Source organism: Symphalangus syndactylus, chromosome 16 (genome assembly GCF_028878055.3).
Source record: "Symphalangus syndactylus isolate Jambi chromosome 16, NHGRI_mSymSyn1-v2.1_pri, whole genome shotgun sequence".
Taxonomy (NCBI): domain Eukaryota; kingdom Metazoa; phylum Chordata; class Mammalia; order Primates; family Hylobatidae; genus Symphalangus; species Symphalangus syndactylus.
The window spans coordinates 34,031,928-34,054,632 of NC_072438.2; the positions used below are offsets into that span (position 1 = coordinate 34,031,928).

Sequence of the window (22,705 nt, forward strand, 5' to 3'; positions counted from 1 at the left end):
TTGATGTTCAAAGGGATTATCAGTCAGCTGTCTTTCACAAAGCTAGGTACTTAACAAGATGTGAAGTTTGATATACTACTATTTGTCAGTGCTTAAATAACTAGGTTCCGAAGTGGATCTTCTTAGTCCTTAGTGTGGTCTGGACAAGGGTGCTAGCCACAAGGTTGTATCTACAAGTTGATGCTTATCATTACACTATCTCTGACACCAAGCAATACAGATGCAAAGAGTGAAACCTTTCCAGTAGGCTTTTTTTTGAAAAAGTGATAAAGGCCATCTGTGTTCAAGGTTAATAGTAACATAGGCCAGAGAAGAAAATAAAGGGATCTTTTTTCTGTTCTATTGATTTCCTATGTAACCACAATCAAATTTTTAAAAACAAATATGCCAACCAAAATTAAATACCATTATTTTATTTAGGATTCTTTCAATTTATTATCCACGTAATTATCTTTTTTTTTTTTTTTTTTTTTGAGACAGAGTCTTGTGCTGTCACCCAGGCTGGAGTGCAGTGGCACGATCATGGTTCACTTGCAGCCTTGGCCTCCTGGGCTTAGCCTCTTCAGTAGCTGGGACTACAGGCACATGCCACTACTCCTAGCTAATTTTTGTATTTTTTGTAGAGATGGGGTTGTCCTATGTTGCCCAGGCTAGTCTCAAACTCCTGGGCATAAGCAATACTCCTGCCTTGGCCTCCCAAAGAGCTGGGATTACAGGCCTGAGCCACCGTGCCCTGTGATTATCTAATTTGATTCATGCAACAAATCTCTAAGGCAGGTATTATTAGTCCATCTAACAGATAACAAAACTGAACATGGGTATGGGTAAAATAATTTCCTAAGAAATTTACTGAGTGTCTACTATGTACCCAGTTATTTTACGTAATGTCTCAATTAATTATCAAAGCAACCCTATGCAATAGGTTTCATATTCCCCTTTTGCAGGTGAGGAAAAATAAACTTGCTCAAAGTTGGGCATTTGGTTAGTGGTGGAAGTACTAGTGGTGAAGCTAGTTCAACGTTCTTTCATTCATACCACAGCTGCTTTTTTAAAACTATGGATGTTTAACATTGGCTTATTACAGAACCCCAAACCACTGCAATATATGATGCATGACAAACGGGGAAAGTTTAGGAAATAAAAATTTAAGTATATTCCCTTATAAATAGATAACTGGAATTTTATTATTCATATGGTGTTGTCATTTCTTGTGTAGGTAGCATTAACTGGCTTTAACTTGTTCATGTTATAAAAAGAACAAAATCTATCAATCACACATGGAAACATTTTCCTCCAATTACATTAGCTACAAAAGCTTCTGACAAATTATTAGATTTGTACACATTCTTTTCACCAAATGTGCATTTGATTCCATTCACGTTCCACATCACTAGAGTAAATGGCCCATTCATTTTCTTGCTTTACCTTCTGGAACTGCTGCACATATTAACAAGCTAAGCAAAACTTAACCCAGGCCTGCAAAAAACTCAAATTGCCAGGGCCAAAGAATCCTGTGAAAAATTAAACACAATTGGGCAGAAAATGGTGAATATTTATTTATTTTTCTCAAGTTCTCCTGAAGCCGTGATTCATTTTCAGTGTTCTATTTCTTTTAATCCTGGAGTTCGAGCTTATTTTCTATATAGAATTGCAGAGTCTGATGGAATCCTTCTTGGCACTCTTTCAATTTCCTGTACATTTTATTAACCTTGATGAACACGTGGTAGAAAATGACAGGGATAATGTTATGAATATAAGAGAAGCATAAAGATGAACAAAAAAAATGAGCTAAATATTTGTAGAGTGAGCGGCTCCTAGTTTCTAACATGGGCTATCAGCAGGACTGTCTTAGGCACAGAGCCCCTGCACAATCTGATAACAATAAACCTTGCTTTGTATCCTCAGAGGCTCCTATCAGCTAACTACAGTGGGTTTCCCAAACATTTTGTACATCTGATCCTCTTGGAAATTAAATAACAAAAATAATATTGTCATTTCTGAGTGGGATATGAGAAAAAAATGAATTAACACCAATCAAGATAAAATCATGACTATATTTGCCTGTTTTAACTTTTTTTTTTTTGAGACAGAGAGTCTTGCTCTGTCATCCAGGCTGGAGTGCAATGGCACGATCTTGGCTCACTGCAACCTCTGCCTCCCGGGCTCAAGTGATTCTCCTGCCTCAGCCTCCCGAGTAGCTGTGATTACAGGCGACTGCCAACGCGCCCGGCTAATTTTTATATTTTTAGTAGACACACGGTTTCCCCATGTTGGCCAGGCTGGTCTTGAACTCCTGACCTCATGTGATCTGCCCGCCTCAGGGTCCCCAAGTGCTGGGATTACAGGCGTGAGCCACTCTGCCCAACCGATGTTGATTTTTGAAGTACAGCCATTTTGACATGCTTTGCAAGAATTTTGATGAGATGAATGCAAGTTATGGACTTGTTGAGTAATGATAAAAACTAATATTACTATAACGATTGTGTTATAGCACTGTTCTATGTGCTTAAGACAGTAATACTTTGAATTCTGATGATCCTATGAATTAGAAGCTACAATCTCCATTTTATAGGTGAAGAAACTGAGGCACTGACAAGTTAAAAAACTTGGGTCTAAGATCACACAGCTAGCAATGTTGAAATGCATCACTGTGGGGCCAGGCGCCGTGGCTCACGCCTGTAATCCTAGCACTTTGGGAGGTCGAAGTGGGAGGATCACTTGAGGTCAGGAGTTGGAAACCAGCCTGGCCAACATGATCAATTCCTATCTCTACTAAAAATACAAAAAAATTAGCCAGGCATGGTGGCAGGCACCTGTAATCCCAGCTACTTGGGAGGCTGAGGCAGGAGAATTGCTTGAACCCAGGAGGTGGAGGTTGCAGTGAGCCGAGATTGCAACACTGCACCCCAGCCTGGGTGACAGAGAGAGACTCGGTCTCAAAAAAAAAAAAATAGTGTCACTGTGTTTAAACCACCACAGGAAACTGTAATGTCCGCCTCTCATGAGCCACTAGCTGCTTCACATGCCTTTGGATATACACCTAGGAACTCCCAAACTCATCCCTTTTACTATTTAAATATTTCATTTATTGATTTTTAAAAAAGAAACTGTGCCATTTCTCCCTTTAGTGAGAAAGTCCCAGAGAAAGGTTATACTCAAGTTCTATATCAAAGAATGATTCTCCCTGCGTGCGGTGACTCACGCCTATAATACTAGTATTTTGGGAGGCCAAGGTGAGAGAGGATCTCTTGAGCTCAGGAGTTCAAAGCTGCAATGAACTTTGATTGCACTACCGCACTCCAGCCTGAGCAACAGAGCAAGACCCTGTCTTAAAAAAAAAAAAAAATTCTTAAAGCTCAGTTCATGGACAATTTGCATGAGAATCTCTGAGCACCCTGTTATAAATACCTGCTATAAATGCTTCAGTCCAGATTTACTCATTTAGTGTCTTAAGGAGTGGGACTCAGGCCCTTAATTGATTTTGATGCCCACTGAGTTCTGAGGACCACAGTTCTTCCAGGGCCTTCTTATTTTTATTTATTTATTTTTTTTATTTTTATTTTTTGAGACAGAGTCTTGCTCTGTCGCCCAGGCTGGAGTACAGTGGCGTGATCTCGGCTCACTGCAAGCTCCGCCTGCCGGGTTCACGCCATTCTCCTGCCTCAGCCTCCTGAGTAGCTGGGACTACTGGCACCCGCCACCACGCCTGGCTAATATTTTGTATTTTTAGTAGAGACGGGGTTTCACTGTGTTAGCCAAGATGGTCTCAATCTCCTGATCTCGTGATCCACCTGCCTCGGCCTCCCAAAGTGCTGGGATTACAGGCGTAAGCCACCGTGTCCGGCCGCCAGGGCCTTCTTATGACCCTGCTTAGAATGCCTTTCCCTATTCTATGTGCATCAACCCCCCACCTGGAGTTCCCCTGAATAGCAGATGCTCTTTCACACCCCAGAGCCTGAAAGTGCTGTTTCCTGTGCTTGTCATGCTTCCTCCTATTCTTGTCTTCTGAACTCCCACTGCAGTAAGTCAGCTACCAAGTCATCTCTGAAAGGACTGGGCCCATGAGGCAAGAGTTAGGTCTTCCTTCATTGTACCTCCAAGCTGTTAAACTCTTATCTCTTTCGTATCATAGAATTCCACTGCAACTGGTCTGTGTATTCTTTTAGACAGGGAGTCCTTAGAGGTTGGGTTGTGTTGTCTATTTTTGTAAAATATCAAGATGATGCCTGACCTGCAGTGGTAGGTACTCTAAACATGCTGTTTGAATGAACCACCAGGCAGCTCTGCTGTTTTAATTCTACTAAGATGATAGGTCACATACATAACTTTTTCTGTGTGCATATGACAGATGACAGGTTCTCTCTCTGTCTTGCCCAGGCTGGAATGCAGTGGTGCAATCACAGCTCATTGCAGCCTCAACTTCAGGGGCTCAAGCGATCCTCCCACCACAGCCTCCTGAGTAGCTGAGATTGCAGGCATATGCCACCATGCCCAACTAATTTTTGTATTTTTTGTTCAGACAGAGTCTCACTATATTGTCCAGGCTGGTCTTGAACTCCTGGGCTCAAGTGATCTGCCTGTCTTAGCCCCCCAAAGTGCTGGGATTACAAGCATGAGCCACCAAGCTGGAACCATAACTTCTATTAGAAAATAATTCTATGCCTGGTGCAGTGGCTCATGCCTGTACTCCTAGCACTTTGGGAGGCCGAGGCGGGCAGATCACCTGAGGTTGGGAGTTTGAGATCAACCTGACCAAAAGGGAGAAACCCCGTCTGTACTAAAAAAAAAAAAAGGCCAGATGTGGTGGCTCACACCTGTAATCCCAGCACTTTGGGAGACTGAGGCGGGCACATCGCGAGGTCAGGAGAGCGAGACCATCCTGGCTAACACAGTGAAACCCCGTCTCCATTAAAAAAATAGAAAAAGTTAGCCGGGTGTGGTGGCAGACGCATGTAGTCCCAGCTACTCGGGAGGCTGAGGCAGGAGAATGGCGTGAACCCAGGAGACAGAATTTGCAGTGAGCCAAGATCATGCCACTGCATTCCAGCCTGGGAGACAGAGCGAAACTCCGTCTCTTAAAAAAAAAAAAAAAAAAATTAACAGGGCATGGTGGCATGTACCTGTAATCCCAGCTACTCAGGAGGCTGAGGTAGAAGAATCGCTTGAACCTGGGAGGTGGAGGTTGTGGTGAGACAAGATTGCGGCAATGCAATCCAGCCTGGGCAACAAGAGTGAAACTTTGTCCAAAAAAATAAATTAATTAATAAAAATAATTCTACTAGGCCGGGCGCGGTGGCTCACGCTTGTAATCCCAGCACTTTGGGAGGCTGAGGCGGGCGGATCACGAGGTCAGGAGATCGAGACCACGGTGAAACCCCGTCTCTACTAAAAAATACAAAAAATTAGCCGGGCGCGGTGGCGGGCGCCTGTAGTCCCAGCTACTCGGAGGCTGAGGCAGGAGAATGGCGTGAACCCGGGAGGCGGAGCTTGCAGTGAGCCGAGATTGCGCCACTGCACTCCAGCCCGGGCGACAGAGCGAGACTCTGTCTCAAAAAAAAAAAAAAAAAAAAAAAAAAAAAATAATAATTCTACTAAAGTAGAAGGAAACAATTTTATTTGGTAAATTTTTGTCTTCTTGCACATTTACTCCATTTCTTTCTTTTCCCTCCTTTTTATGTTTTATATTTATAGGAAATATATGTACATAGTACAAAACTCAAAGGATCCAAGATAGTAGACTGTGAGGAAAGCCACTCTCTCACCTATATCATCCAACTGTAGAGTCCCTTGTAAGAAGGCAGTCATTCTTACAACTTCTAGTGTGTCCTTCCAGAGACATTTTAGACACATATGTGCAAATAAGTATATATATATATCACTGTTTTGCAGTTTTTTAAACTTTGTGATCTTTCTGCAAAAGCACATAAAAAGCCTGCTTATTAATAAATATACTATTTCATTCTATGAATATATAATTAAAAAAAAAGACATCTCTTGATGTTTGTTACCAGTATTTTTTTTTCACCATCAGTGATGCTGCAAAATACAGGTAATTTTACATGTGTGGGCATATTCATAGGATAAACTTCTAGAAATGAAATTGTAGGATGAACATGTAGTGACAAATTTTGCCAAATGGTTTCTGATATTCTTTGGATCTGTGTCTCCGCCCAAATCTTAGGTCAAATTGTAACTCCCAGTGTTGGAGGTGGGGCCTGGTGGGAGGTGACTGGATCATGGGGGTGGATTTTCTTCTTGGTGCTGTTCTTCTGATAGTGAGTGAGTTCTCATGAGATCTGGTCATTTAAAAGCATGTGGCACCTCCCCTCCTGGCCTTGGTCCTGCTGCTCCCATCTAAGTCACCTGCTCCTGCTTTGCTGTCTGCCATGAGTAAAAGCTCCCTGAAGCCTCCCCAGAAGCAGATGCTGTTGCTTCCTGTACAGTCTGCGGAACCATGAGCCAATGAAACCTCTTTTCTTTATTACCCAGTCTTAGGTATTTCTTTATAGCAGTGCAAGAACAGACTAATATAGTTTCCATAGATATTATATCCATTTTCACTCCCACTAGCAACTCATGAAGATACCTGTGCCAGGTGCGGTGGCTCATGCCTGTAATCTCAACACTTTGGGAGGCTGAGGCGGGCAGATCATGAGGTCAGGAGTTTTAGACCATCCTGGCCAACATGGTGAAACCCCATCTCTACTAAAAATACAAAAATTACACAGGTGTGGTAGTGGGCGCCTGTAATCCCAGCTACTCAGGAGGCTGAGGCAGGAGAACTGCTTGAACCTGGGAGGGGGAGGTTGCAGAGCACCGAGATCGTGCCACTGCACACCAGCCTGGGTAACAGAGCTAGACTCCATCTCACACACACACACACACAAAAATATATATATATACATATATATATGTATATATATATGTATATATGTATATACTGGGGAACCCACCCCCAATATTTCAATGTAGGTTCTTTCTATTTTCCGTAAGTGTCGGCTGATCTGAGAAATAAAGAGAAAGAGTACAAAGAGAGGAATTTTACAGCTGGGCTGCCGGGGATGACATCACATATCGGTGGGTCTGTGATGCCCACCTGAGCCACAAAACCAGCAAATTTTTATTAAGGATTTCAAAAAGGGAGGGGGTGTACGAACAGGGAGTAGGTCACAAAGATCACATGCTTCAAAGGGCAAAAAGGAGAACAAAGATCACGTGCTTCTGAGGAAACAGGGCAAGAACAAAAGCAAAGATCACAAGGCAAAGGGCAAAATTAGAATTACTGATGAGGGTTTATGTTCAGCTGTGCACGTATTCTCTTGATAAACATCTTAAACAACAGAAAACAGGGTTTGAGAGCAGAGAACTGGTCTGACCCCAAATTTACCAGGGCAGGATTTTTTCCCCACCCTAATAAGCCTGAGGGTACTGCAGGAGACCAGGGCGTATTTGAGTCCTTATTTCAACCCCATAAGACAGACACTCCCAGAGCAGCCATTTATAGACCTCCCCCCAGGAATGCAATTCTTTTCCCAGAGTATTAATTATCAGTATTCCTTGCTAGGAAAAAAATTTAGCAATATTTCTCCTACTTGCAAGTCCGTTTATAGGCTCTCCACAAGAAGAAAAATATGGCTCTTTTTGCCCGACCCTGCAGGCAGTCAGACCTTATGGTTGTCTTCCCTTGTTCCCTAAAATCGCTGTTATTCTGTTCTTTTTCAAGGTGCACCGATTTCATATTGTTCAAACACACGTTTTCCAATCAATTTGTACAACAGTGGTCCTGAGGTGATGTATATCCTCAGCTTACGAAGATAACAGGATTAACAGATTAAAGTAAGACAGGCATAAGAAATTATGAGTATTATTAGGGAAGTGATAAATGTCCATGAAATCTTCACAATTTAGGTTCCTCTGCCACAGCTCCAGCCAGTCTCTCCGTTCGGGGTCCCTGACTTACTGCAACATATATATATATATATCCAGCTAGTGGTGTTTTTGTTGTTTTTTTCTCTGAAGTTCTAAAATGGAGAGTAAAGGAAACTCTTAAAGTTAAGTGCAGCCTTATCTACTGGTCTAACCCAGAATATATTTTTTTTTTTGCAAAAAACCAACACAGGTGGTTGCTCCATAGGCCTTTTTCTCCTCCCTAGGCAGGCTGGTACTCACTGCTAGTCTAGTCCCAATATTGTTTTGAACCTTAGGAGGCTTAGTCTTCAGAATCATTTTTACTCTGCCCTAAAGTGGAAGACACCCCATTCATTCTACAAATATAATACACCAGGCATTGTTCCAGCAGCTAACGCTTGAATAATGAACAAAATAGACAAAAGCCCTTGCCCTCATTAATATTACATTATAATGGAAGGAGGCAGATAGTAATCACAACACACAAGTATGATAAATGTTATGTTAGTTAATGATAGGTGCCATGGACAAAATCAAGCAGAAACTGGGATACGGAGTATGGGAGTCCCTCTTGGGAAGGGTGTCAGGGAAGGCCTCCCTGAGGAGGTGACATCAGGCAAAGACAAGAAAGGAGTGAGGGAATGAGCTATAAGGTATATGAGGGAAGCGCATCCCAGGTAGTGGAAAAACCAAAGGCTTGGAGCTGGGGCGTCCCAGGAACAGTAAGGAAGGCAGCCGGTAAGAGCCCACAAAGTGAAGGGTAGAGGAGCAGGTGAAGGCAGAGAGGTCAGGGGTGTTTGGCAGTAGGCAACATTGTCTAAGTCCTCACAGTGAAATGGGAAAGTCATGGAGGAGTTCTAGAGGGCCACTGAGAATGCTCTATTAGCACAGACTGAAGGAAGGCAAGAACGGAAGAAGGGAGGACCAGTTAGGGAACTTCCTTAAACCAAGTGGGAAATAAGATGGGTTAGACTAGGCTAGTAGCCAAAGAGGTGTGACAGTATTTGGAATGTGAGTATATTCTGAAGGTGGTGCCAGTAGGATTTTCCGTCCAGTTGTATCTTGGGCGTGAGAAAGGTGGCAAGGACTCCAAGGTTCTTGACATAAGTGGAAGAATGGAGTTGTCCTTTCCTGAGATGGGGGAGGGCTGCAGATGGAGCATGTTTTAGGGCAAAAAGGGGGAGCTGTTATTCCCTTTGTGGTTACCATGGCTTCCCAAGGTCGCTGGGGCTCTCAGAAGGCCATGATTCCAAATTAGATCAGTGGTCTGGACAAGGCCATGACTGAAATACTTTCTTGGGATGACAGTTCCAAGGAATATGTGCCCCAAGGGCTTTGTCCTCCTCCTGAGCTATCCTGTTCCAAACCAGACTTGCACTGAGATATTGCACCAAATGTTTTTAAATGTTTTTTTCTGTGTATATAATCAAAAGAATAGGCAAACACACACACACACACACCCCTAAAACCTTGAAAACAACTTAAAAACCTGGGTTTCCTCCTATTAGAGAACTCACTGTCCTCCAAATATCGAAATTAAATTCAACTCTACATTTGTGGGGCTGTGACATAAGCAGGAAGACATTGGTTTCTAGATAATGCCAGGCTAAGGCCGGTATAGAAACCACATCAGGGCCAATCTGAAACGTGGCTGATTGAAGAATTTACGTAATCAGGAACTCATTGGATGAATGATCCAAAACGAAGGGATGCATTTATTTATTTATTTTTTTTTTGAGACGGAGTCTCGCTCTTTCACCCAGGCTGGAGTGCAGTGGCGTGATCTCGGCTCACTGCAGGCTCCGCCCCCCGGGGTTCACGCCATTCTCCTGCCTCAGCCTCCCGCATAGCTGGGACTACAGGCGCCTGCCACCTCGCCCGGCTAATTTTTTGTATTTTTAGTAGAGACGGGGTTTCACCGTGTTAGCCAGGATGGTCTCGATCTCCTGACCTCGTGATCCGCCCGCCTCGGCCTCCCAAAGTGCTGGGATTACAGGCGTGAGCCACCGCGCCCCGCGAAGGGATGCATTTAAAACAGTAGTCACTATAACAACTGCCACAGCAATATGTAAAATGGAATATTGCAACAAAAATATGGAAAGGTGACGGAAAGCAGAAAAGCCATATTAGCGGGAGGAAAAAACAGAACAGAAACTGATTTGTAAGATTACTTCAAAAGGCTAAGAAGAGACTGATAAGAAATTTTAAAAATCGTGTCCTTAAACGGGAGCAAGAATCTATACAAGGCAACAATGCGAGGGCGCAGAGCTGTTTATTTATTTATTTTTCTACCCAGCTCACAGGACCAGCAGGTAGATTAGAAAGAAAACCACCAATCGCTGCCAGGCGCAGTGGCTCACGCCTGTAATCCCAGCACTTTGGGAGGCCGAGGCGGGCGGATCATGAGGTCAGGAGATTGAGACCATCCTGACTAACACAGTGAAACTCCGTCTACTAAAAAATAGAAAAAACTAGCTGGGTGTGGTGGCAGGCGCCTGTAGTCCCAGCTACTCCGGAGGCTGAGGCAGGAGAATGGCGTGAATCCAGGAGGCGGAGCTTGCAGTGAGCCGAGATCGCGCCACTGCACTCTAGTCTGGGCGACAGAGCGAGACTCCGTCTCAAAAAAAAAAAAAAAAGAAAAGAAAAGAGAACAACCAATTGCTAAAGTAGAGTAGCAAGGAATCAGAACTTGTTTCAAAGTAAGTGAAGTGGCGGCCAGACTAGGTGACTCAAGGCATGACTCAAACCCGACTCTGGGGGCTGTCAGCTCCCGGAGGCGGGGGGCGCGGCGTCTAACACGTTTTAGGAAAGTACCAGCCTTGTGTTGGGCGACAGGAAACCTCCCGGGGAGATCGGCCTGGGGCTTCTCCTGCCCTACAGCCTGACCTCTCACTCTCCGTACTGGGAGCGACTTCCAACCTCCTGGCTTCCCCTTCTTCCCTTCGAGGCTCCCCACCCCTCGTCTTCCATCCAGCGTCACAGGGCGTGTGCGTGTGTTGTGTGCGGAGACGTCGGGTCTCCTCCCCCGCCGCCCTCCGCCCCGTGCTCCCAGCCACGCGCCTTCCCGCCCCGCCTCCGCGGCGAGCCGCTCCCTTCCCACCCCGCCCGCGCCTGCCGCCCGCCGCCCGCCTCCCGGGCACGCGCGGCACGAACGGCGCCCGGAGCTGCTCTAGACAAACACCTGTCCTGCCTTGGCTCCGCGAGATTTGGGGCGAAAGCTTAGGCAACAGGGGGCACGTTCTCGCGAGGTTTAGGAAATTTCCCACGGCCGTGTTGTGTCTGAGCCGAGTAGTGGAAGGCGGTGGGAAGGAGGTGTAGCGTGAGACTGGACTGCCCGCATTGGGTACATGCGCAGTGCCGCTCGCGCGGCCGCGCCAATCCTGCAGCGCCTTCAGCAGGTTTCGGGCGGCGAATTCCAGTTCTCCGGGTTTTGGGGCTCCCTGCGGGAGGCAGTGCTGGATCTGGGAATCTCTAGGAAAGGAAAGGGCAAAGGAGGGGAAAGATGGGGGGCTGCAGGTAGGAGGAGGGGGCGGGGTTCGGGCCCTTCACCCTGCTGTTCAATGCCCAGCTGGGCCAGGTTCGCCCGGGGGCTTTCGGGATCAGGCCGCCTGAAGCGCGATTCGGGCAGCCGGCAGTGTCCTCGGCTGTGCCAGGCCCTCGGGTGGCCCGGTTCCCTGTGCAGTAGTGGCCTCAACACACACCTGGGCTCACACACGGTGGTGGCTGCGATGGGGTCTTAGAGAGGCCATGCCGCACGCGAGCGGCAAGAGCTTTGATCGGGGCCTCTGGCCCGACTCGGAGGTGGGAGAATGTGGCTCTCAATTCCAAGGCAGTTTTCCCTCTGGAGAGAAGTACTCCGCACTCTGGCGTGTGTCTGCGAGGTGGCCATTAGGGGTGTCTTTGCCAGAGGCCTTGGCTTGACCTCATTTCACACCCAAGGAGAACGCTAAGGCGAGAGAGCTCAACTGCAAAAGTTTTCCGCTTGCGGAGCTCTGGAAGGGCCTCCTCATTAGCATGGGGGGGTGTAATGAATGAAGACAGTTCCCGACGTGTCACTTGCCCGAACCCCAGGCATCTCTGACGCTCCTGCACCAAACGCCGAGATTAGCATAAAGGAGGCGCCCAGGGAACGTCTGAATGAATGAAAAGAGCTGGGAACCCAGAGTGAGCGGGAAGCCGCTTGGAAAACACCCATTGAGGAGGTGTTTCATCTAGGCCTGTGAAACGCAGCCCATTTTCCCAGGACCCCTCCTCCCTTCTCCTCGGCCCCGCCTCCTGACCCCTCCATTCCTCGTCCCCGTAGTAATCCCCTCCGGTTTTCCTCAGTCTCCACGTACGTCCCTCAAGGCGCGTCCCAAAACCCGGATAACCGGAGCGCTCCCCATGGACCACACGGAGGGTTCGCCCGCGGAGGAGCGGCCTGCGCATGCTCCATCGCCTGGGTAGGTTTCCAGGGAAGGCAGCGAGCAGGATCCCCTACTCTGCGGGCGGCGCGAGGCGTCTGGCTCTTCGCGGCGGCGGCGAAGGGAAAGGGAGCGCGGGGGCTGGGTGGAATCGAGGAGTGAGGAAAAAGGGAAGGGGCGGGGGAGAGGGACCAGGGAAGGCGTCGGGGGGAATCTCGCGAGGGTTGGAGTTTTGGCGAGAGTTTGTGGAAGATGGCGCCTGTTGTGACAGGGTAAGTCTGAGGGAATCGGAGCGCTGGGAACCAGGAAAGTTGCGGGCGTCTGGCAGCCCACGGCGGGCAGCGGGTTCGGGGGCCGCGGCGCGCTTGGCGTTCGGGGGCCCGCGGGGGCGGTGTCGCGTGCGCCGAGCGCTGCGGCGGCGGCGGCGGCGGCGTGTGGCCGTGCGTTACCGCTCTGCGCTGCCGTGGCTCGGGCTCCAGCGCGTGAGGGCGGGCGGCGGCGGCGGCGAGGCCGGCGGGTGCGGGCGTGAGTGCGGCCGGGCGCGCGGGGCCCTCGGGCGCCGTGCCTCCCGCACGCCTCCGGCGGGCCCTGCCTGGGGGCCCCGTGTATCTTTGTTCCTCGCGGCCGTTGTCGCCGCCTCGCCCCGCTAGTGCCCCCAGCCCCGGGCGCTTTGTCTTTCCCCGCTGCCCCCCGCGACTCTCTACCCCCGGCCCTTTGTTTCGCCGCCTTGGGCGCTTTGTCCGACCCGTGGCGTCCCGCATCCCCTCTCCATCTCCTCCTCTCCGCTGTCCTTCCTCCCGTGCCCCTTTGTTGTGCCCCACTCTTGTCGGTAGCCCAGTGACCTGCCACAGCTCGGGCACTAGATTCCTGCCTCAATTGTTCTTCCATTGTCTTTCTCCTGTGGGTCCCCTCTCACCTTTCTCTATGGTCCTGGATCACCCCCCGAGGCTTTGTTTCCCACATCCACGGGCTTATTCTCTCGGCACCCCCTTCGTCTCCCGTCATCGGTTGATTTATCCACAACCCACGGTGTACGTCTGCTGAACTGTCTCAGCCCCGGGGACTCCATCTGCTGCTTCTAAGTGCACACAGACTCTACGGTTTGTTGTTGTTCTGTGGGTCTGAAAGATGCATGGGATCCTTAGTTTCCTCCTCCGCACCTCTTTTTCTCGGGATTTCTTGTACTCCCCCTATCGCCACCCCTTTCTCTCGGGATTAAAGCGTCTCCAATTTTCATCGCCGTCTCTTTAGTGCCGTGGGTTGTTTTGCTTGGAAACAGTAGCCCTGGAAAAAGATCTGGTCTCTTGGTGGTTCTTGCGCCCCCGGCCCCCGCCCCCCTCCTGGTTCCTGAAGGCGTAGGCCAAGGGCAGCTGTCTGTCGAAGCTTTGCAATCTAGGCTGCCTGAGGATGATTGGAGGGTATCGTAGGACGGTTAGAAGGAGGCTCAAGATGTATATATGTGTTTTTCTGTTAGTGTTTGAGAATAGTTTCAGATATCCACAATGGATATTCATTTGGCGTGTGAGTAGGAGTTGAGTGAATTTCCATGTTAAAAACTTGTGAATGTTGGGGCGGAGAATTTCAGCATTTTCTAGAAATCTGGATTTAGAATTTATCAGCAACTTCTGCCTCATAAGGAAAAGGAGAGGCATTCCGCTTGGGAATTTTATATAAATGTTTTATTTTTTCTTAATCATTAGATAGTTTACAGTTTTGTGCTTTTTGCTGCTCTGTAGATGCGTGACAACCCTTGTGTCCCATCATTGGGGTTGAAATGAGGACAGCACCGAAGAGTGCAGTTTCTGGTTGATGAATACTGCTTCTAGGATCTTTGTGGAAAATATTAATCAAACGCAGTAAAAAGTATACGTATAATATGTATATTATATATATATATGTAATAGCCTGTAGTGAGATTATTTTAAAGACACTTCTAGTGTTAAAGGACTCTTGAAGTGTTTCGAGTTCTTATTGTTTTGGTAATGCTAAAAGCTTGGGGTTGTGTGAATGGGGGTGGGGGGTGTGGTGTGATATATTTTAATGACTTGAGTTATTCTGGTGCTAGGAATAAGAGTTATTATATTTACCAGGATTACTGTGCTGATGTATTCTTCAAGAGTTTGTTTTTTTCTACTGGTTGATCTCTACTTTTAGAAGGTATGTTACCCATAAAATCATTTGGAGTGTCATTTCATTTACAAACTGAAGTTCCACAATAGTAAAGTGTTGTTGATAGAGGACATACGAAATCTACTCTAACGAGTATTGGAGCATTGGAAAATATTTTTTTTTCTGGCTGTGATTAGAATTAGTAGTTTGTGTTTTAATTAATGGAAAACCATGGTTTCATAATTGATACATAAGTTTTTTGGTGAAGATCTGCAGTCTGGGTCGCACGAGTGGGTTTTACCAATAATCTTATGTCTCCCTTACTTGTTCTTGTACATAATCATTGTTTTGAAGATAAAATCTTGAGCTCACTGGTTCTGTGACTGGGAGCAAAGTGTAAATACTGTGTAATAATGGAAGGTATTTTGCTCTGACTTGTACCTGTAAGAATGATTACACAGACATGATAAAAGCGCTTTTACCATTTGAGTTGCGTTTTTCTTTCCAAACTAAATCGTGTAAGACTTACTTACATGATTGGTGAAATAAAACTGCTTTTAATTAAATTATAACAGCAGCATATTTCGAAATCTGGATGAGTTGTGGCTGGAGAACTTTCATTCTGAGTATTAACTGTTAAAGCTTTTAATTTAATTATCCGTGCATATTGCCGATGGATCTGTGAGTATATTTTCAGAAAACAATAGACTTGTAATATTTTCAAATCTGTACTAATATACACTTGTAGGCATTAGATTTTAAGCAGTTAGGTTTGTTAAAAAGTTACCTGTTGTCCTATACCAACGGATTTCTATCAATTTTATTTTTAAGTGGGTAAGATCAAAATTGGTTTGGTTGAAAGGCCATTCTTGCCAGATGTAATTCATTAAATAACCTTTGGCACCCTTGATGAGTAAGGCATTAGGAAAGAGTTGTTTTGTTTGAAAGTTATTACACATCTCATTCTTCTGTTCATTTTTAGAAATAAGACCCAGGACTTGGCTTTAAAGCATTATTTTGCATTTTGCTTCCTCCTAATACTAAATTTCATGTTATTTCAACTAGGGGCAGTATTTTCTCATGGATTGACTACAAGTTGTTATTTTTGGCATCTGGCTTTGTGATTATTTCCAAGTTACTCTACTTCCCCTGGGCCAGTTTCCTAACTATGTAGTAAAATGGGAATTATAATAACTTGCCACATCTGCACAAGATTGCTGTGCCTTAAGATTCGCAGAGAGCATCCTTGGATGAAAACTGTGGGGAACGTCTAGGAATTGTTACTGAAATAAGCTAATGTGAAGTAGGTCGTATTTTATAGGAAGTCAAATAGGAGGTTTTTAAGTTCTTGGTAAGACACAGTAGCGATAGTGGGATTTTTAAAATCCCAAATATGTATTATAGTATGGGTAATAAAACAGATACCTTTATTCCTGCCCCCCATAAACTTAGAGAGACAAGTAAAACAAATTACAGGGTGATGTGTCGTGTGTGTGTGTGTGTGTGTGTGTGTGTGTTTGTGGTGTAAGAGATTGAAGTTCTGTCAAACTCAAATGTAATAACATTATAAAATTATGGGATGCCTTTCCTCTTTTGTTTTCTGCATGTAGCAATATTCTATTTATTTTGTTTTTTGAGACAGGGTCTCACTCTATGGCCAGGCTAGAGTTCAGTGGCACAATCTTAGCTCACTGCAACCTCCACCTCCTGGGTTCAAGCGATCCTCCTGCCTTAGCCTCCTGAGTAGCTGGGATTACCAGCGTGCACCATCACACATGGCTAATTTTGTATTTTTAGTAGATATGGGGTTTTGCCATGTTGGCCAGGCTGATCTCAAACTCCTGACCTCAAGGGATCTGCCCACCTTGGCCTCCCAAAGTACTGGGATTACAGGGGTGAGCCACCATGCCTGGCCTGCATGTAGTAGTATTTAACAAATGGTAGTACAACATGCTTTCACTGGACTCTAAGCCAAGTCTGTTAATAGCAGTGATTAATTTTAAATATGCCTTATATTTTCTAGTGCTTTGTCATTTGCTCTTAAGAATAATTTCTAATAACCATGACTGTAATTTCAGATTTGACTCTTGGCCTTAGAAAAGTGTTTTGCATTTGAGGAACACTCTGTAGATACTTATTGACTGAATGAAACTTGTTGCTTCTTTGTTCTTGATAGATGATACCATATTCCGTTCGGTTCCCAAAGCCACGATTCCTGATTCCTCTCTCACCAGCCTTTACATTTAATTACTGAGAACTGATCATTTTTTCTTCTAAAAAATCCTTCAATCTGTTTCCCTTATCCTCACTGCCACAGTTCATGCTGTCATTTCTCACCTGGTTTACTGTGACATACTGACAGCCTCTTTCTGCTTCTAGAGTCACCACCTTTATCCAGCTTCCACATGTAGCAGAGCAGTCTTTCTAAAGGGCAAATCTGATCACTGCTTAATCTAAAAACCTTTCAATGGCTCCCCCTAGCAGCGTTCATTAAGAGAGGCAACAGAGTGGAGGGTTATGGGCTCACATTTAGTGTTTAATCTGAAATGGGTTCCAATTCTGTCTCTGGCACTTAAAACCCCTGCCACTTAAAACCCCTGTAACATTGACAAGTTAATCTCTTTATCAATTGCAAGATAATTATTCCTAACTCAGAAAGTTGTTGTGAAGATTAAATGAGATAATGTATGAAAGCATTTAGCAGAATTCCTGGCATGTAGCAAGTGCTCAAAAGATGTTAGCTACTGTGGCACATAGGATCCTCCGTAACTATTTCATTTGTCTCTTCTTCAGCTGAGTTGTTTGCCATTTTCTCTCCATAATCAGTGTTTCAGTCATATTAAAGTATTTTGACATCTCTGCATGAGCCCAGCAGTTTAACGCCTTCTTGTGTATGAAAAGTAATGGTCCTTAGTAGGTTATTTCTCAAGACTAAGGGTGTATTCTAACCAGATCTACCAGACTACATTTGGTGCCTGGCTGTATAAATACTGTATATTTAATACAGCATTAAATGCTGTATATAATTCTCTTGGAAGCATGATACTAAGTTGTAATTATCACACCCAAATATTGTTACTTGGTGGCAGGTATCATTTATATTCTTATAGTTAGAAGATCATCTATCACATGATAGAGACTCAGCAAAAAGAATTTTTGAACATAGTACTCAGTGCTTTGAAATCTTGATGCAACTTGGTTCATGTGGCACAATTTTATAATTGTGTGTGCACTTGTGTGTATACAGTATATGTGTGTCTAATTCATATATATGTATAATTTATATATAGGTATTTGACTTTGGTCCTGTAAGGAGTAATTGCTGAAGTACCCAGAGGAATTGATATTTTCAGCCACAAGCAGTCTCATAGCCCCTGAGAACATTATAGTAGGGCTCTTAGGCAAAAGTTTTTTTTTTTATTGTTAGAAAACACTACAATATATTTGTACAAAACTGACAAGTTTAAATTTCACTTTTGTTTTTTATATGATTGGCTGTCAGTGTTTATCAAAAGATTCCATTATTTTTAACTGTTTTCAGTACTAGATGGCTAGGGATGTATGTTAGATTAAACTGTAGAACACTGTAGACTGCTTTTTGGGGAATCCATGCCATAGAACCAAATAATAAGTTGATAATCTACATGGAGACTCAGGTCTCATGGACATATTACTTACAGATAATTTCTTTAAGCCTCAGGTTCTACCTCTATAAAATAGGGGATGATAATTATATTTTATCTGTCAGGCACATTGTGACTGTCAAGTAAGGTAAATTTTGTGAAATAAGGTCAAATGAAACAGTGTATGTGTAAGTGACTTATAAACAGTAAAGCATTCTATACAAATATTTTAATTACTATAAGAATCAGTTTCCTCTGGTAACCTTTCACCTTGAGCAGGGCTCAAGATGGACTTTTTATACTGCAAGCTGTGGTTTTGTGGGTCATGTTTTAGGAAGACAGCAATGTATTTGGTGCAGAGGACCGCAACCCTTGAAATACGTGCTTTGGCATTTCAAGCAGACATATTTGTTAAATTACTGCTTGACCACGAATGTTGTCATTGAGTCACCCCCAGCTTTTTGGGGTCTACTTCTTACTGCTCTCTTCTCTGCTTGGGAAGCTGTAACAATGTAGGAATGTTGAATGTCTAGCTGCTACTATCTCTCAGACACTTATACTGCCCACAGTTCTGTATGCCTCTTAGGCCTGGCACAACATCATGGTGTTGCTTATGGCTCATTAGACCTGCTGCTTAAGGGAATTAAATGATATCCTGACGGTCTAAAAAGGGTAATGTATTTCCTGAACATGTCATATTTACTGTAAGAGGTTTGGGAAGGCATCACAGGCACTGTAAGTGGTAGTAATTACCTATCTGTATAGATATTTATGTAATTTTGTTGTGTTGAGACAATGCATAATGGTAAGTTTGAGAGCTTTTCAGTCATATTGGTGAAGTCTATGGCAATCTTGGGAATGTTTATACTATTTTAAGTTTACGAAAAATAAAATTTAGAAAACACATTTTTTTTAGGCATTCTGAGTTGCAAAAGCCTTGCAATGAAAGCTGCATCTATTTGATGTGAAGCAGAATACACTAGAAAATCAAGTTGACCCTGGAGGTTTTTTTTTTTTTTTGTATTCAGTAGTCTTAGCCTAAGAGCCAATGATTATCTGTGCATTGTTAATGAGATGATAATCAGAGTTGTAAGTGAGTAAGAATAGTTTCTCATAAAAAGTTTACATAACAAGAGAAAAAATATTTAATGTTGGGCCCAGTAGCTCAGGCCTGTAATCCCAGTGCTTTGGGAGGCTGAGGCGGGAGGATCGCCTGAGCCCAGGAGTTTGAGGCTGCAACGAATGGTGATCATGCCACTGCACTCCAGCCTGGGTGACAGAAAGGCCCTGTCTCAAAAAAAGAAAAGTTTTTCACTCTATAAAACTTTTCTATAAGTATGATAAAGATTGTGTTATAGAAGTACAGTATTGCTTTATGAAATATAAATGTAATGTAGATTTTTTTTAATAATGTGAACAGTTTATTATGGACATAGTTTAATTTCCTCCAGTACAAACTAGCTTTAGACTGTTTTGCATAAATAGAACAAAGGTATATGTTCCCTTTTGGAAAACTGCAGATCTGCTAAGATTGTGCCAGATTTTGCCAGCATATTTTTTCACATCTTTTTTTTTTTTAATTTGAGTGATAAAATTTTTCATGCAAAAAATTACCTAGTTCTGTACAAAGCTCCTAATCCATACACCATTTGGAGTAAGCAGAAACATTGGGGTCCTAAGACGTGTAGGAAGGGTGTTAAGGAAAATATTAATAGTATAACCATGCTTTAGTGGCTCTCCTTTTCATATTGTTTTAATAACAATATATTTATTAAATAAGCAGTTGAACACATATTAGGTATAAGACACTCTTTGTGCTGGTCCTATAAAGATGGCTAAGAAATGGTTTGGTGAAGTTCATGACTTGGTAGAGCGTACACAGGTAATTATTGTGTAAGGGAGATTATGATAAGTGCTGTAACAGATATTTAGTGTTGGTGGGAACACAGATGTAAATGATTATCTTTAGTTGGGGGGGAGTTCATAGAAAAGGTGAGAGTTGATAGGGAGTGATGGGAAATTAAGTTGGAAAAGTGATTGGGAGCCTCTTGGAAGACCTTGAGTGCTAATCTGATTATTTGGTTTTTTGGCTGGTTGGTGTTTTTTAGAGACAGTCTCATCGCTGTGTTGCTCACCCTGGAATACAGTGGCACAGTCGTACTTCACTGCAGCCTCAACCTCCTGGGCTCAAGGGATCCTCTTGCCTCACCCTCCCCAGTTGCTAGGACTATAGGTGTGTGCCACCAAACCCAGGTGTGCACCAGCAACCCCAGCTAATTTAAAACATTTTTTTTGTAGAGACAGCCTTGCTATGTTTTCCAGGCTGGTCCGGAACTCCCGGGCTGAAGTGATCCTTCTGCCTTGGTCTCCCAATGTGGTGAGATTACGGATGGCCTAAGATTTGAATATTAATCAGGGATGCAGAGGACAAGGGTAAGGTATTGAGGTTTTTTTTTGTTTGTTTGTTTGTTTTGATGGAGTTTTGCTCTGTTGCCTAGGCTGGAGTGCAATGACGCGATTTTGGCTCACCGCAACATCTGCCTCTTGGGTTCAAGTGATTCTCCTGCTTCAGCCTTCCGAGTAGTTGGGGTTACAGGCATGCGCCACCACGTTCGGCTAATTTTGTATTTTCAGTAGAGATGGGGTTTCTCCATGTTGGTCAGGCTGGTGTCAAACTCCTGACCTCAGGTGATCCACCCGCCTCAGACTCCCAAAGTGCTAGGATTACAGGCGTGAGCCACCGTTCCTGGCGGCATTGAAGGTTTTAAGATGAGGTAAGGCTGGATGTAAACATTGTAAAATAGATTGGAATTGGTGGACAGCATAAGAGAAATATAATCAAAATCTGATTTTGGTGGTGGGCCTAGGAATGAATAGGCCAAGAAGCTCTTTTTGAAGCAGGGTGATATAGGGAACTTTGGAATAATTGTACTGTAAGTCACTAAAATAAGTTTGTGGCTATGAGCATTTCACTTAAGCTAGGTCTTTTCCTTTGTCTAAAAAATGGAAGAAAATAATACTTCATGGTATTGATGTGAGGATTAATAAGATAAGAGATAGAAAATGCCTAGCTTAGTTCTGGTAATAGTAGGTGCTCAATAAATAGGTTCTCCTTACCTCTTTTCTGAAGTGTAGAATTTAAAGGATAAGATGGGAGTGGGGTACACCCCCTTCAGAAGGGAGGGTAGGAAAAAACCTGAAGTTAAAACCTGGGTGATAAAATAATCCGAAAAGGAAACGTTCTGAGTAAGGTGAACAGATTTAAGAGAACCTTCTTAACAAAGTGTTGTGCTTATTGTAGGTCTTTAATAAATGCTGGATGCTTATTTTTGCATACTTCTGTTACACTTAATAAGATGGTTCTGCAATTATATAAATTTATCTGTAATTGATTGTCTAATCTGTCAGTGAGCTTCATAAGAAAAGGAGCAATTATTTTACTTACCTTGCACAATTGTGGAGCACCTACCATCTCCCAGAATGTTATTTGCTGGATGAATATGGCTTGAGCAGATTTGGTAATATATAACACTTGCCACTAGGTGGCTCTTAGTCTAAGTGATAAAGCTGACATTCAGCGTAGATAGGTTTTTCTACCTAGAAACCCACGTAGAAACTGACCCCCTGGATTATATTCACTTTTTTGCCTTTTCTATACCTATATTTTTTGAAGTGGAATATGAAACACATATCATATAGAAAACTCATTTAGACTGTTGAAAATTAGAAAAGTGTAATGCCTTTAGAATATGTCCTGTAGAAGAAGCAGAATGGAAGCACAATGAAATTCACAAGTGAACAAAGCACATTTCCCCATCTCTCAATGAGCTTAAAGTGAAGCATGATGGTTTGATTTTAGGCATTGTTTTTTGTTGTTATGACTGTGTAAATTGCTTTAAAGGAAGATATTGTGAGGATTTGTTTTTCAGAGGATTTGATAAACGATGATGAAGTGTGGTGTGTACTGATGCTGGGCTATGATTCTCTGTGCTCTTATTTATATTGTACTCTCCCTGTTGAGTAACATACCATCGAATGGTGAGTTACATAACATAGGGAACTACATCCTGTGTGTCATGTGTGATATGTATTGTTAAATCCATTAGATTCAGGAAATTTTAGAGCCGGAGAAGACCTTACTAATCATATATTCTAAAAGTACCCACTCATTTACACAGACAGGTTAGATAATGGCTGAGACACATTCGGTGACTGAGCTAGTTCCTGGTTTGTTTTATGGGGGAGGGGAAGGCCTATGTTAGTCTTTTTTTTTGAAACAGGGTTTGCTGTCACCTAGGCTAGAATGCAGTGGTGCTATCATGGCTCACTGCAGCCTCAATCTCCCGGGCTCGTAATCTTCCCACTTGAGCTTCCTGAGTATTTGGGACTAGGTGCACACCACCATGCCTAGCTGGGTTTTGTAGAGATAGGGTTTTGCCATGTTGCCCAGGCTGATCTTAAACTTCTGGGCTCAAGGGATCTGCCGGCCTCAGCCTTCCAAAGTGCTGGGATTACAAGTGTGAACCACTGTACCCAATGTTTGTTTGTTTTTTTTCTCCATCCTTTCTATTTATCTCACTCAGCCGCCTTTAAATGTTACATGCATTTTTAAAAAATAGCCCTTTTTCTCATATGTGCAGACTTAGAGTAAGACTGCAAATC

The 22,705-nt window shown here is 43.9% G+C and overlaps 1 protein-coding gene across 8 annotated transcripts in view; it reads left to right on the top strand.

Annotated features, from left to right (window-relative positions):
• RBPJ (recombination signal binding protein for immunoglobulin kappa J region) overlaps nt 1-22,705 on the top strand; it is a 267,391-nt gene that overhangs the window by 139,629 nt on the left and 105,057 nt on the right. The window contains exons 1-2 of one of the 8 annotated variants that reach the window (XM_063619755.1): nt 11,200-11,306; nt 12,235-12,350. The exons of 1 other annotated variant lie outside the window; for it this stretch is intronic. In XM_063619755.1, coding sequence (XP_063475825.1) covers nt 11,256-11,306; nt 12,235-12,350 — 167 coding nt within the window. In that variant the 5' untranslated portion in view covers nt 11,200-11,255. Of the gene's footprint in view, nt 1-11,199; nt 11,425-12,130; nt 12,584-13,284; nt 13,412-14,406; nt 14,469-22,705 lie in introns of those variants that run through there. 6 more of the 8 variants (XM_055246726.2, XM_055246733.2, XM_055246731.2 and 3 more) reach the window with 6 other exon arrangements.